At 40.8% G+C, this 12,130-nt stretch overlaps 1 protein-coding gene across 1 annotated transcript in view; it reads left to right on the forward strand.

Moving 5' to 3' along the window:
* Window positions 1-5,977, forward strand: part of AFF3 (ALF transcription elongation factor 3) — a 434,327-nt gene extending 428,350 nt beyond the window's left edge. The window contains exons 23-25 of the mRNA XM_077749191.1: window positions 1,525-1,574; window positions 1,728-1,951; window positions 4,578-5,977. Of these exons, the coding sequence (XP_077605317.1) occupies window positions 1,525-1,574; window positions 1,728-1,951; window positions 4,578-4,699 (396 nt within the window). The 3' untranslated portion in view covers window positions 4,700-5,977. The remainder of the gene's footprint in view (window positions 1-1,524; window positions 1,575-1,727; window positions 1,952-4,577) is intronic.
* Window positions 5,978-12,130: the final 6,153 nt, after the last annotated feature.

Genomic DNA, 12,130 nt, shown 5'->3' on the forward strand with positions numbered 1-12,130 from the left:
ATAAAAGGAATCTGAACTCTGTAAGCCGCAGAGGTTACAACAGAACTTTTAAGGGATACAAGAAATTCTTAGCCTATGTATGCCATCTATGAATATGTACAGAATGGACAAAAAACACAACTTAAAACATCACAGTTTCCTCTCCAGGGGTCATTGGTAACTATCCTTTATCAAAGCCATTTAAATGCCTTTAAGTGTAAAGTTCAGAGATTGTGAGGGCGCCTCAGTTGGTTGAGCATCAGACTTTGGCTCAGGAGATGATCTCTCAGCTTGGGGGTTCAAGCCCCACCTCAGGCTTTGTGTTAACAGCCTGCTTCAGATTCTCTGTCTCTCAGTCTCTCTGCCCCTTCCCTGCTTATGCTCTCTCTCTCTCTCTCTCTCTCTCCCAAAAATAATCATTAAAAAAAGATTTTTAAATTCAGAGATTATGAAACCTTCAGGTGGCAATGATAATTTGTCCACAGACAGTATGTTTTATCAATACAGAGCTGCCTGTGAAAAAAGGACTTGATTCCTACTCATGCTTTTAGTCACAGGGCTTACAGGTAGTAGAAGAGGCATGAAGGCAAAAGCAGAATTGCCACCTGTAAGGCCATTTCTTACCATTCTGGTAACACCTCCGCTAAAAATTAAGAGTCACTCACACTTCATAAAGTCCTTTTTAAGCAAAAGAAACACCTTGTCTCTGGGGAACCAGGCTGAGGCTGTTTTCTTCTCTCTGGAAGGCAAAATTCACATCAGTATCATAAAGACCATTTTTTTCCTTAATAGTCCCATAGACTTATGTCCAAGAACGCATTATCAGGCTCTCAGAGAGGAAATCTTTCTATACATTGAGCAGCACTTCTTGCCAAAGGCAAAACTTCTTTTCAATGCCTGATGTAAACAACTGGCTCATGTAACATAACATCCTAAATCAAAATATTCAGATAAGTCAGTTTTTGAATACTCTGTGAAGGACATATATTTTAATCTGTTCTTTTAGAAAACTTCAACAGCAATTTCCTTTAAGAGAAATACTTCTAAGCTTCACTAGTCAAGACAATAGAGTCTGATGTCTCATATATTTGCGGGCATTAAATGTATAGCAGTAGTTTCTGCAGATATGCCCTACATTTAAATATAAGGTGTTCCCCATGGGTGTGGTAGGGGGAAGGTGTGATCCTGCTCTTTTTTCCTTTTTAGAAAAATTTAGCTAGTTAAAAAAACTTAGGCTGGCTCAGGATTCAATGGACCCTCAGGCTTATGATTTGGTGCATGAAAACCCAGACTGCGGGGTGAGCTAGCTCTTCACCGTAGCCCACTGCGGACGCCTACAGGCCATGCAGCTGCCCCCCACCGGCTTCCAGAAAAGAAACCAGTAGCCTAGTAATTGTAACTTCCCAGATCCAATTTCTGCGAATCTTCATTTTATCTGCAGTGTCTGCCATTACTTCTCTCAACGGTCACCTGAGAACATGTTATTGTCAGCTGTTTGAACTTAAACAGATGGTACTCACTGTCAACGTTTTTCTTTTCCTGCAGAATTCATCTAAAGCTGCCCAAGCCCCGTCTCCATGGGGAGCCAGTGGAAAGTAAGTTCATTTCTCCCAAATAAAGGTGATAAATGAGGCACTGCATGATGCTGGGCCGTGTGCTGCTTTGCTTACAGCGCCCTGGGGGGCTGTTCTACCCCGCCTAGTACCAGCCCCCGTACTCTTATGTTTTTCTCTGCTCTCCCCTTCCAGGAGCACTGGAACCCCATCCCCCATGTCTCCCAACCCCTCTCCGACCAGCTCTGTGGGATCTCAGGGGAGCCTCTCCAATGCCAACACCCTGTCCCCTTCAACCATCGTCAGCATCCCACAGCGCATCCACCAGATGGCAGCCAACCACGTCAGCATCACCAACAGCATTCTCCACAGCTATGACTACTGGGAGATGGCAGATAACCTGGCCAAGGAAAACAGAGGTGTGTGGGCCTCTAGAGAGCATGTGTGTGGTTCCGCCACAACTCAGGGAGCCAGCCTGACCTAGGGCATTATTGAGCAAGTTTTCATCGTTTACCAGAGGAAACATTGTAGAAGCTATGCGGAACTTTTCCTGACCTCCTGCCCTCACTCCGGACCTCCCGTGCCTTGACCTACCTTCATCTTGACTATAGGAGATTAGAGATGGAGGTGGACATAGATATGATACAGATACATAGAAATGATGTAGATACAGATATAGATGTATACACATATGCTCTTCCTTGAGACAATGAGCTCCATGAAGGTAGGGACAACATTCTATTCAGCTTGGTGTTCCCAAGACCTGCACAGTGCCTAGAACACAACTGGGGATCCAAAACATTTAATAATTAATGAGGATGAATGTTCCTGGCTACCTAAGTGATAGCTGCTTACCACTGAAAAGAGAGTGTTTTATAGGCAGCAGTAAATTCTATTTCTCTTTAAGTAAGGTTTGTTTTCACAGATTATAAAACAAATGCATGTCTACTGTGGCTGAATTTGTAAAGTGTGGAAAACTACAGGGAAACACATTTTTTAATTACCAGTAATCTTATCACCAAGCAATAATTACTGTTAACATTCTACCAAAGTTTCTTCTAGTCTTCAAACACGTATGATTCTTGCCAAAGTAAGATTGTAGTCCATGTACGGTTTTATATCCTGTTTCCATTTAACATTATATCAGGCATTTCCCCATGCCACTAACTAGTTCAAAAACATCTTTTATGATGTTCTAGAAGACTGTCATAATAGTGGTTATACAGTCATAAAGTATCATGATTTCTCAAAAACATTTTCTTCTTGTTGGACATTTATACCACTTCCAGTTTTAGTTCTACTATTACAGATAATGTTATGACAAATATCCTCATATAAATCGTTGTCAGTATTCTGATTATTTTCATAGGAGGGAGAATTTGGGGGTCAATAAGCATAGATTCTTTTAAGATATATATTGTTCCATATCTTGATATATATTGTTAACTTTTTTCCCAAAAGATTATACTAATTTACTACTCTCCCTCCCACAGCAGGAAAGCACAAATCTGAGCTCACTTTCAAGCCATTAAGTGTGAATTCTGTTCCCATGATAGCATAAGCTTCTGAGGGCCAGACCAGAATGTTCTCAATGAGATGGCACAGATAAGCACATGGGTCCTGGATACATGAAATTGATAATAAAACCAGACAGTATATAACATGCATCCCAGAGCTGGCACACCCTGAAAATCTAACGGGAATGCCGGGAGGTCAGTGCCAGGGGACTGAGGCCGCCAGGAGAGGCCTGCTAGAGGAATTGACATGGAATAGGGTTTGGAAAAGCAAATAGACATTGTGTGGCTGAGATGGAGTGGGGTGGGCATCCCCGGCTGACAAAACAGAAAAGACAGGATGTATAAAAATTGACATGGCCAGTTTGGGAGACTCTGAGCAGGCCACACTCCAGATGGCACTGCCAGCTGCCTACTGGATGTCTCCTACCAGAGGGCTCGATGTTCCATGTCCAGTGTAAAGTCGGCATTATTTCCTGGACCTGCCCCTCCCCCCCATTCTGCTCCTGGATTGCTGCCTTGGCTTCCCTCCCTACCACCTAGGAGTCCTCTCTAACCTCTCCCTTGCCTTCTCCAGCAGGACATCATTCAGCGAGTGTATGTACACCTTTGAAAAACTTCTTCCAGATACTCACTTCCAAGGACTGTGGTTCAGTCATCAGTTATGACAGCATAACAGCCATATGAATTTGTCTCTCTGAGCAACTATCCTGTGATCTCTGAGAGAGCGGAGCCTGCACCGTATTTATCTAGTGTACCCTCTACCTCTACCCCCCTGAACCTAGCACAGCACACAATAAATGCTTAACAAAGGCATAGACCTAGAGGATGTTCCGGGACTAGAAGGTGACCTCAGTGGGGATTTTTCAGAATCCGTGTCTGATTTGCCTCCAGCGCTCTCGAGCCTTCTGCTTTGGACTCACTGCAGGGGTTCAGCACGTGCCACAGATGAGTACAGCATAAGCGGGGGGAGAACCACAACCCACATCTAGGGCAGGACACATTCGTGCACAAGGACGATGCGGTCTGAGAAAGTAAATTTTCTTTGCAATTTGGCTGAGTAAATGTTATTCATTTAAGTGAGAAATAAAAGAGAGAGAGGGAGGTAAACCATAAGAAACTCTTAAAGACGGAGAACAAACTGAGAGTTGCTGGAGGGGAGGGGAAAGAGGTGGACATTAAAGAGGGCACTTGTTGGGATGAGCACGGGGTGTTATATGTAAGTAATGAATCCCTAAATTCTACTCCTGAAATCATTATTATTCTATCTGTAACTAACTTGGATTTAAATAAAATTTAAAAATTAGAAAATAAATAAATAAGAAATGGCCAATAGAATTAATTGGATATAGGATGAATTGTCTACCTTTGGGTTTTATTTATGTTCAATGGAAGGCTAAAGTTGCATGATGGAGTTGAGTGCATGATTTATATAAAGACTATGAATGGAATTTTTTCTTAAGTCACTCGCATCTCTCAGGGTAGCACACTCAGCATGTGTGTCACTCAAACGACTCTCTCTGTCCCCTAGAATTCTTCAACGACCTGGATTTGCTCATGGGGCCTGTCACCCTGCACAGCAGCATGGAGCACCTGGTCCAGTACTCCCAGCAGGGCCTGCACTGGCTGCGGAACAGCACCCACCTGTCATAGAGACCTTGCCCCTGAGCTGGATTGTGCTCTCATCTCCATAGACGGCTCAATGTTTCTGGACACTGTGCTACTGAAATTCCCAGCCACAGCATTTATCAAACTGCGGTGAATATTTTCTCAGCATCGAACAATGGTCTTTTCCCAGGGCATGTGTGTTTGTATGTGTGGGCGTAAAAGAAGTTGCCTGTGTATGTGTGTAAGATATACAGCTCTTTAAAACACGGTTTTTTGTCTAGTTTCCATGATCCCAAGCTAGACAAAGTGATCAGAAGCTTCTGATTAGAGAATATACACATACCCACATGCACACACACACAAGATCACACACGCACGTGCGCGCGCGCGCACACACACACACACACACTTTCTATTTCAAAGCTAAACCATGACTTCTTAGAATATTCAACCAAAATCTCATGGGTTAGTTAACCAGGTGCAATACAGCACACCAAAAGCTTGACTGCCAGTTAAGATGAACCTAGTTCTTATACTGTTGATTACTTTCAGTATTAATATACTATTCCCCAATTAATTTTTGATTGTGTGTATTAATGGGTAACTGAATAACGAAAAGAAGTCAGTTATTTTTGTGCTGGACGTTTACTAGATTGCATGTTACCAAATACCTTGCCTTTTGTCTAATACCCATCTTTCCATCCAACTTTATTATCAACTAAATGCGTTATAAGCAAATGGATCAAATCCCACAGGCCTTCCCTGCCCTGCTCCCAAAATCATATGAAAATGGCACTGGGATTTGGTAAAAGCTCAGTGTCGTTGAAACCTGATCAACATGAACAGACAACCGAGCTTGGAGCTCAGTTGGGAATTGAAACCTTCTGCACGTGGATCAGTAAGCCCATCCAGCCCACGTGTGTTTTCTTCCTGCCACTGTGACACAGCAGCCATAGAGCCACATGGCATTTGTCAGCCAATATGTTTCAAGTCTTTTCTTCCCACGATAGCTTTCTTGCAAATTTTCTTGGCCAAATTAGGACATTACCTAGAACGTCTCTTCACTAGGAGTCTGTATTTGCTGCTTATCAGGCTAAGAATTATTTGCTATCGTGAGACTGTCTGATCCTCTCACTCTTTGTACAGAATGCAGGCCTCTAAATGGCATTTTGATCTGGGGGATATGTTTCAGGCTTTGATTTGCAAGCTGCTTACTGTGCAGGGTGAGTTATTTTTGCAGTGTTCACAAATCTGTTTGGGGTAGCAACGACCAGAACATCATGTTTGCATCCTGTACGTCTGCTATGTTTACGTCTTGCCCTTCACTCTTTTCTTTTCTTTTCTTTTCTTTTCTTTTCTTTTCTTTTCTTTTCTTTTAAATTAAGTTTACATTATAGTTTTTTGACATCTTGTTTACAGTTTTTGTCTGAAACTTACTTCTTTTATAGTCTCTTGTCATGCCTTAGATTTAGTCTTCTTGTTAAATATATTTGGATATAAAAATACTGGTAAGAAGAAAAACTTCTGCAAAAGAGGATGTACCTTGCCATGTCCTTAAAAGCAAAAATAATGTCTTTGAAGCCTCTCACTTGACAGAATTGCACCAGGATGGTCTGAGAAAGAGACAGGTGAGATGGTATGTGGAACGCTCCATTTTCCAAGGTGATGCTGGCACAAAACAGTTGTAGTAGATTGTGACACATGCTTTCTGTGACGCTCCTACTGCTTTGGTTGTAATGTTAACATTTTTTCACCTGATCTGTACATGGGAAATAAGGCTGCTGTAATTCTAAGCACTTATTCAAAACTGTACAAGTGATCGAACAACTTTGGTGATTGATTTGAAATGAATTTAAAGCGAAGAGTCCAAAGTGAAATGAAGCCAGTGAAGGGTTTGTAAGATTTTCACCTGGCTTTGGCCCTGAGACGTTACCAGTATTTCTATTTTACATTTATCCAGCTGAGGGGTCCTCACATCCCTTTCACTAGCTGTTGGCAGAGTTTGCAATCCCATTCTATGTTGGAAATTTGAGTCTAACTTGGGAAATTTTGGATTTTTTTTTGGAGGACTAAAGCTATTTATTACTCTTGATGAATCCTTATGAAATGTTGAAATCCTCAAAGGGATAGGCCTCAGGGTCCATTGTGTGTCCCCAGAGTGCTTTCTGGCCCTGCCCGTCCTTAAAGCGGCCATCCTTATAGCAGCCCCTGGCAGATTGTGCCCACAGCATTTTATCAGCACTTAGGTGGCCCTTGTTTAACAAACAAAAAAACAAAAACCAAAAAAAAAAAAACACTTGAAAATAGAGCATGCAGGTCCTCTCCCTGTCTTTGATCTCATCAATTGACCGTGTGAGGGCAGCAGTTTTTGTTGGCTTTGGCGTAGATGATTTTGGTAAGGAACCATCTTCTGATTGTTGCTTGTGAAAGTCATTCATGACTTGTTCTTTTTATTTAGCTTTGTTCTAAGTAGAAATACCTTTCTTGTGTTTTTGGATTATAAAAGTAATACATGCTCATTGTAAAGATTCAAAAAAAATGCAGCAATGTAGAAAGTAGAAGGTAGCAAGTCCCATCCCCCAAAGACGACCACTGCTCACAGTCTCGTGTATATTCTTCCACAGACACTCCCACTTCAACATACTATCGTTTTTTTCCCTTTGAAGACATATTATTTCCTCAGAAGTTCAACATAAGTTCGGCTGACCTTATCCTTCCATGACCTGAGTTTATGCCTTCCTTTATCACAATACTAGAGTTATCTTTGAAAGTAACCCAAATGTATTCCTGATCACAATTTGGGATTTGTTACTACTCTCTACAGAGATCAGACTTATGTGCAGGATTGTGCCTGGAAAGTGAAGTTTGGTTAAAACAGATATTTCTGGAAACTTGCAAATTGCAGACAGAAACTCGGACCCCCTATCTAAAGAAGAATGTACTGGAAAAATAATCTGAAGAGTTGACAAATTGTGTACTAGATTGAACACATGGAATGCAATGCAATGAGATTTTCTGCACTAAAACTTATCCTAGTGTGTAAAACAATGATGTGTGTATTATATAACAGTGATGTGTACATTTCTGACATCCCATACATGATATACACAGTTTGTATAAATGCATACATTTAAAAATATATATGTACAATACAGCTAACATAAAACTGTAGTATGCCTGAAGGATATTACTAGTGCCTAACATTGAGTATAAGTCGCTGCGTGTTCGCATCACCTTGGAAGTGCAGTAATTGTTAAAACTTAATCAGTGCAGCCAACATTATTTATGAATCACATCTTTGAAACTGTGCAGTAGTATATACATATATATTTTTAAATAACATTTTTCACAGTTTTCCAGAGTTACTGTTGAAATCTGTATCACCAAAAAAAAAAAAAAAACCCACAAAAAAAGCAAGATTTTTTTAATGATGTAGACACTCTTCAGACCCAGTAATCTGTGTGTGATTTCCTGTTTGTAGATACCCAAGAGACTTTAGCAGTCACCAGCCTTAATGCATGTACAGGATATTATTGTGACTTAATTTATCTGCAGTTTTTAATCCATGTGAAATTGGAATTTATAAACTGACTTGGATTAAATATGTCTGCCTTTCTAAGGTTGCAAATGTTACATTAAATGACTTATGTTGTAAACAAGAGAAACCGAGTTGTATGTAAGAAAAAAAAAATGTCCACCCGTTTCTGTGAATATTTTTACAAGGAAACTTCAGAATCAAAATATGTTCAAATAAGAATTCTGGTCCCCAGTTCATAATGTCTTCAGAAGTAACTTTGTTGTTTCATGAATCTTTCAAATGTAGTTTCCATGGATTTTCATTACTATAGGCCTGAGATTTTTCATGGTCAAGAGCATGTTCCCCTGCATTATAGTACAGTTTACAACTTGTCTTTTCCATTTCCCGGCACATATATGCACGCCACACGTGAAGAAGAAAGTGGGAACCCCAGGGTCCCAGAAAATGCTGAATAGGAAGCTTGAGGAGTTCATACTGATGACTGTGTTGATGCCCATTGACCCAGTAGTCCTGGGATACTGTTCTTCCTAACATTCCTTAACGACACAAGTTAGTTCCCTAACTTAAATTGTGCCAGGTTTTTTCAACCAAACCAACAAGGTGGCATAATGTTTGCAATAATTGGTTGAATAAAATAAGAGAATTTTGAACTAACGAAGATGGAAATATGAGCACAGTGGCTTGCCATTATATATCCCTCTGTGTGGGAGGGTTTTTTCTTAACCTTATTTTTACTCTTCTCTCAAAACTTTTTCAGTCCATTCCTTCCCAAAGAAGCAGAAACAGCAACAAAAACAGAACAATTATTTCACCTTACCCAGCCCATACCCTTAGATTAAAATTGTCTTGTCATGCTGGAGGACCCTAGCTCGGGGCCACCATGGAGACCACCTCCTTCCAGAGATGGCCAGGACAAGGGACTGGCTTTGCTTACTGCAGGGACCTTGGTACTCCTTTCAGAAGTGGTTTGGGCTAAGAAATACTCAACAGTCTTTCAAGAACTGCTTTTCTCTTACACACTTTGCCTGCTATTGAAGTCTATTCTAATCAGAATCACATTTTTAAGAAGTAACACATTTTCAATGAAACATGGATCAACTGGAGTCTTGAAAGGCACTTTTTAATGAAAGAAAGAAAACCTAACAACATAAACTTCATTTCCAACAATTTTTCAAGCACAATTTTCATTATTACAACTTCCTAACAAATAGCACAAGAAATGTTCAGACTTGAGATCTGTGTTCTCTTTGTCCAAACTGAATTTTTCTGTATATGTCATTAGAGGGGTCAATTTGTTTGTGTGGCATGAGGGAAATTATAAAACTCTGTTCTCAAGCTAATTATATCTGACCACAGTTTTGGTTTTTATTATTTAATTGGCATTCTGAGCCAGCAGGGGGTAATTTAGGGCTGGCTCCAATGGGACTCAGCTTCACGGCTCTTACTCACAGTAATGGGAACCAGGGGATTAAATCTGTATGTGAATCCACTTCTAGTTAAAACCACCAGTTTTAAACACATTGATCTGAGGGATGAGTTCAAGGTACTAACTGCAAGTCAACACAATGATCGGCATTTGTCTTCAAGCATCAGGAAGGAATGATGAGGCCTGGAGAGTTGAATCAAGGACTCGTCTTCTACTCATTTCTGACCTGGGAAAAGCTCATCGGAAAATATTTAGATCCAAAGATGATGTCAAAAAGTACCAGTGTTGAGGATTTTCAAACAGCGCTGCTGGGTTAGCAAAGTAATTACAATATTCTGGTTCCTGTAGTGTTCTTCAACCCTGTTTTAGTTTCCCATAAAACAAAACTCACTTTTTCCCCAGCATTTATCATCTCTTGATTTCTAGATGTCCAGATGAGCAAAGAGAAAATACTTAACACTGAGGAGTACACACTACTTGACTGAACAACATTCTACTCACAGTAGCCAAAGGTGTATGACTTATTAAAGGACCATCTTTGAGTCTCCTCTGTTACCCTCATCCTACAAAGTGAGAGAGCACAATGCCTCAAATATGGCCATGTAGTTGAGATGTCAAAAATTCTAAGCATATAACATACTCAACTTTGGTGACCGACACTTTCTTGGCATCACCAGCTTCTCTGGGGCCTATTTGCGTGGTGAAATATCAATACTAACCCTTCCCTTTGAGTAACTTGCAATCTGATTATGAATGCCCTGAAGTTCCTAGGGCTGCCAGTTCAACCCAAAAATGTCCTGCCCTGTGAGCTGAGTGTATTTTTTTGTTCCTTTGGGGTTTTTCCCCATCTAAGTTCTATAAGTCAGGTTTAGTATCTTGACTTTTCAGAGGAACAGTTAATAGAGACAGTGGAAGCTTTAAGAAAACAAGGATTCAATATCAGAACTCAATGATGTTGGGATTAGAAGTCAGGAAAAATACCCAAATACTCCCCTCCTTCACCTGCTGCACCTGATCTTTGAATAAAGATTCCGTATATACTTCAGTTTCCTCTATGTGAAGTGTAACTCAGAATGCCCACGACCTCAGACAGACTGTGAGGATCAACAGATCTGGGCAAGCATTTTGAGATTCCCCAGCTGTCACACTCAGCAAGAGTTACACATTATTGTCAGAACAGAGGCAACAGAAATATACTGTATCTATAGGCACCAAGATACAAAGGTGTGTGATGCAGGGCATGAGATCGTCCCAGCCTGATTAGATTCCAGAGGACCAAGAAGATGGCAGTGGGATAACCACAGACCCTTCATAAGACTCTTCAGCCTTTGTCGTTACTGCTTTGAGTCCATCCTGACTGTCGGCAGAGCTCTAAGACCAGTGTCGGGTGCGGGGGGGATCTGACCATGCCAAGAGCAGCAGGGCTTCCAAGTACCCCAGGTGGTGGTGCAATTGCCCTTCCCCTTTCTCATCCAGTCCTGGCCTTAAGAAATCAAAGGGTGTCCAGATGGAAAGGGGAAGAAGGAACATTGGGTCCAAGCTTCCAGTGTGCACCATCTACCATGAGAAAATAACTGACTTATTGAACACCATGTTTCTAATATCTTCATAGAGCCAGAGAACACAGCACAGTCTCATTTTCCATGCTCTCATGGTGTTTCTTTGAGTGCCAGGAGGCTGAGTTCCCTACATGTGCATCTTGTGCCTCTGATTGTTTGTCTCTCTGTCTGTCTGTCTGTCTGGAGCCAGGAGGTGGAAGATAAGCTTCTCTGAGAGGTTTATTCCTGAGAAAGATCTGTCATAAGGGACTTGGGTATGTCATTAACTTCAGGAAAGAGGAAACCTCTCTTGAGAGGTAGATATTTTCTCTAGTGGGTTAGGTTGCCTCAACATAATCACTTAATTGTAGGCTAAATTTTAGTCAGTACACCAGGAGAGGGAAAAATCAACATAAGTACTTAGTGATTTTTGTGCTGCCCAACTAGAGATTGTACAGTCTAGCCCCAAACAGTGAAGCAAAAACTGGAAATCTAACTAATACTCTGAATGTTTCATACCACCATAGTCAAGATCCTAAATGTTGGATTGAAGTTTTTAGCTTTTATCTAATATTTATATTATTTAGACACAGGACTTCAATGTGTCCCTAAATGATTGCTTTAATGTAACCAAAATGATCAAGAAACACCCATTCAAAAGGGCTTTTTCTTTTCATCCCCACTGAAAAATCCCTAGCCTTTCTCCAGTACAAAAGAGCAATCACTGAAGGTCTTGCAAGATCCACCCTCATTTAGGCCCAAATTTATTCTAACACCCTTTCCACAAAAGCACAACACTTTTTCCAGCATGAATTCTGAGTATTTAGTTAAAAAAGAAATCTAGAATGGCAACATGGGGTTTTTTAGCATGAGGAGGTGTTGATGCACTAGCCAGACACTTGGATACTATACTGCCTTCTCTCAGGCAGGATGTTATAGAACAAACACTCCTACTACAGCATAATAAATAGCAG

The sequence above is a fragment of the Crocuta crocuta genome, unplaced genomic scaffold, assembly GCF_008692635.1.
Source record: "Crocuta crocuta isolate KB4526 unplaced genomic scaffold, BGI_CrCroc_1.0 scaffold118, whole genome shotgun sequence".
NCBI classification, from domain to species: domain Eukaryota; kingdom Metazoa; phylum Chordata; class Mammalia; order Carnivora; family Hyaenidae; genus Crocuta; species Crocuta crocuta.